This window comes from Triticum aestivum, chromosome 2B (genome assembly GCF_018294505.1).
Source record: "Triticum aestivum cultivar Chinese Spring chromosome 2B, IWGSC CS RefSeq v2.1, whole genome shotgun sequence".
Taxonomy (NCBI): domain Eukaryota; kingdom Viridiplantae; phylum Streptophyta; class Magnoliopsida; order Poales; family Poaceae; genus Triticum; species Triticum aestivum.
In genome coordinates, this window is record NC_057798.1 from 17,920,023 (window position 1) to 17,924,064 (window position 4,042).

At 43.8% G+C, this 4,042-nt stretch overlaps 1 protein-coding gene across 1 annotated transcript; it reads right to left on the bottom strand.

Annotated features, from left to right (window-relative positions):
- Positions 1–1,340: 1,340 nt before the first annotated feature.
- On the bottom strand, positions 1,341–3,208 carry LOC123038776 (tyrosine N-monooxygenase-like). The gene is made up of 4 exons (XM_044462248.1): positions 2,715–3,208; positions 2,240–2,597; positions 1,474–2,112; positions 1,341–1,361 (listed from the first exon to the last, which is right to left on the bottom strand). The coding sequence occupies exons 1-4, from the start codon at positions 3,206–3,208 to the stop codon at positions 1,341–1,343; spliced, it is 1,512 nt and encodes a 503-aa protein (XP_044318183.1).
- Positions 3,209–4,042: the final 834 nt, after the last annotated feature.

Here is a 4,042-nt window from a genome sequence, read left to right on the forward strand (position 1 = left end):
TAAAAGAAAAACGAGCAGATTGGTACAATGTAAACTTGGAAACTCTATCTCCACCTATTCTATAGAATACTTAAAACTGATCTTTTTTCCTTTTGTAATAGTAGATATAGAATTCATTGCATGGATCCAACTTGTACGATGTATGTTATGATCTATGCCACAGGTAGATAATTGATTCCATAGACACCTGCGGATAACGGCGATTATGTTCTTTAGACTAATTTGCAGTCTATGCCGAAAAGTGTAATTAGTATAGCAACTTTGCCCGTGTAATTCAGCAATAATTTTTTCTTTCTGTCTCTGTTGTTGCACTGATGAAATGAAGTGAAATTATTGAAATGAAGAACCTGCAGCAATAAACGAAAAGCTGACAGTACAAACCAAACAAAAGAACTTACTCGTAGCATTATCAAGAATAACCACTAGCCTGACAATACACGCTCCTGCAAAATACAATTCATTAAACATATGAAAACTAGAAAATTACGTCCAAAATAAGAATTCTCGCATCATTTTCAAGCATCAAGACATCTCTTTGGACAACCTGTTTCACTTGATTATTAAGCAGAATCTACTGCAGTCTAGTTATTCAGAATTTTGGTTGTTTCAAAGGGAAATGAACTGGGCCTTGAGCCTGATTAGGATGAGCATTTTCCTTTTTTCGCCTTTTCGTTGATGGCGAACCTGCCCGACTCGTTAATCATTATGTATAAGCTTCTTTCTACTCAAATGCATCGTGATACAACTTCTATTTTTTTTAAGAAAAGGAGGATGTACCCCCGACCTCTGCATCTGGACAATGCATGTAGCCATATTATTAATTATTTCCAAAGACCTTACATGATAATACATCAATAAGTCTGAAGCCACCATCTTGGCAACGCCTGTTGCTACTCCTATCCCTTGATGAAGGGGTGCCGAATGTTCGGGCCTAATACCAAACAGACATCGCACCAAAGCCTAACATCTAAAGCCGGATGCCTCATCCAAGCCACTACCTAGAATGGGTCACACATCGGACCGGCATATTCCCAGTGATATAGAGCTTTTATATCTCAGAAGAAAAGATTTCTCACAACAAAAGGAGCCCTAGTTAATAGAGTAAAAAAACTTAGTTCATAGAACAACAATTTGGCAATACAGAACATATTAATGCATGAATGACATAATGGTAAGATGGAGTCAAAGCTGGGCACACAATTGTACATCCAGGCATGTATACAACATAAACATAAAACTTTCGTGCAATTCCAAGGATTATTTGCATGGTACACCATAATGGAAAGTACAGAGGTTTTTTTTACATAATGATAAGTACACACATTACATTAGTGATGCAATCACCGATTGCTTCTTTGTTTCTGCACACATGTAGTGTCATAACATTACAAGAGAACCGAACGTAGCGCCAGAAACATGTAACATACACTAGTTCCAGATACATTTTATTGAAACATAAATGAGAACACGCACACTAAATCTATTTAATTGGATCGTATAGAGATGTGCAGCCAATCTTGGTGTAGCTTGCAGAACAAGGGGTTCAGCTAGTGTAAGGCCCGCATTGCGTTCTTGGAGACTGATACTCTTAACGCCGGGAGGCTTTGTCCAAGTGAATCCCTGCAACATCCTTGCGAACAACATCATTGTCATAGAGGTACCAAGTGAAATCCCAGGACAACCCCTCCTCCCACTGCTAAATGAAATGAAACGTAGGCCTGGATCAGTGAGAAGTACATTCGCAGTGTTCAAATGCCTCTCAGGCTGAAACTCCAGTGGTTCAGTCCAAATCTTGGGATTGCGGCCAAGTCCAAGCCGGCTTAAAAGTATGTCGCTATCCTTGGGGATGGTGTATCCAGCAATAGTTGTGTCCGCCATGGCGACATGGGGTACGTTAAGAGCATGGTATGGGTGTAAGCGGAAGGCCTCCCGGATGCACGATTTGAGATAGTTTAGCTGAGGAATGTCAGACTCCTGCACTAGTCTATCTTTACCAACGACAACATCAAGTTCCTCGGTTGCTTTTTGCATGATCTCTGGCAAGTTCATCATCTCAGCGAGTGCCCACTCAACCGCATTAGATGGGTTATCGACTGCTGCAAACATCATTTCCTACATCCATAAATGTGAGAATAAATAAAGTAATAAGTACAACGCAACAGAAAAGGTCAATACATGTATAATATGGCTCAAAGAACAATGAATGAACTTTCTATTGAGCTTAAGGTGACATACTAACCGCTGTTTGTGCTCTAATTTCTTGTAGGGACAGCAATGGCTGTCCCTCTGCATCTTTAAGATGAACCAGGACATCCAAAAAGTCTCTTGCCTCTTTCTTTTCACCACATTTCTCAAGAGTGGATGACCTTTCGCGGATCCGCTCCTCTATAATGGGATCATGCAACCGGTTGAGTGTTTGCATGGCATCCTTGGAAACCTTTTCATGGCCATCCAGGTCGAGGCCTACGAGGGCTGGGAAGTAGTCGGACATGCAGAAGCTGTAGAGATGGTTAAGAGCCATGAAGAGAGCGGCAACATGTGCCACCTCATCATGTCCAGGCCCACTAGTGGATGAAGCTGGTAGGTCACTGAAGTATCTTTTACCAAACACAAGCCTTCTTATCATGTTGCCAACGAAGTGTTGGGTTACATGACGGACGTTGACAATGTTGCCTGGACATGCCATGTCGCTGCAGTGAGTTTTATTAATGTACCTCACAAGGTGGTCGTACTCCTCTTTCCGGAGGTGGTGGAGCTTTCGCTCCATGGACGAGGCGAGGATCTCAACAGTGAGGACGCGCCTCATCTTCTTCCACTGGTCTCCGTGCGGTGAGAAGATGGAGCCCTTGTACCCGAAGCTGAATATGCCTGAGGCGAAGGTGGTGGGACGGGAGGCAAAAACTTCATCATTCTTTCTTAGTACCTCAGAGGCTATCTGTGGACATGCTACAACAATGACATGAGTAGCTCCGAGACGGAGGCACATGATGTCTGTGTTCATCTCCTTGAGCAGGGCGTGGATCCATCGGAACACCGCCGGCTTGCTCAGAATCACCTGATGCATGTTACCGATGATGGGCAGCGCCGCAGGCCCCGGGGGCAGCCTGCCTCGTCGCCCCCGTTGCTGCTGGGACAATAGCACTCTTTTATTTTTCAAGAGAAAATACACCAGCATGGTGGCCATGATAACCAGAGTACCAAGAGCCATATTGCATGAGCTGGTCAGGGTGTTGTATGAAGTAGGATAGAAGGCAATTTGTGGGACTGATCCGTAATGGACAGATGTTTTAACAGTTGTGTTTGAAGACACTCTTGCTTTTGGTGCATCTTAGCTGGTTAGTTCTGCGGGTATTTATAGGACAGCCGGGGAGCCAGCATCCTTACGTACATAATAATTATTTAATCAGTTAGTGACTCCTTTCATTGCCCCACGTGGCCACATATACTATTCATGTCGCCTCATGCAAGTTCAATGCATTCTGGAGGGTCCACATTCTTTTGGTTGGACAAATTGATAGAGAGCAAATTAAGTGAATGCTGGCCACTCACTTGGAGACGTTCTTCACTTGATCATCTCCATGAGCTCTTCCAATTGACATATTCAGGGAAGGCCTTTGCTGAGCTAGGTCACATGGAGTCTTTCGTTCATTCAGACTTTGCCTGTGAGAAGGAACCTTAAAATTTTTATGGAAATCCTTCTCATTTAAGAGTGTTATAGGCATATAAAGATTTACGATTCTCCGACCGTGATAGATCCTTCATTGACCTCACTTTGACCAGCAACGTGCAGCAACTGACGGCCTCTGATGAGGAAGAGTAGGGCATGGGAGACGACGACGCCTCGAGTCCCATGAGCCGGTGTGAGTCCCATGTCCTACTCTACATTGCCGACCACTGCATCAATAGTCCGAGTGGCACTTCCAGCCGCCGAACTAGGGCACGGCGGAGCCGGACAAGCTCCGCTTATGTTTAGGTTTCATGTGCATGTAATTGTATGGATTTGAGGATTACTAGCTAACTGAGGCATCTGGTTGTGGAAACG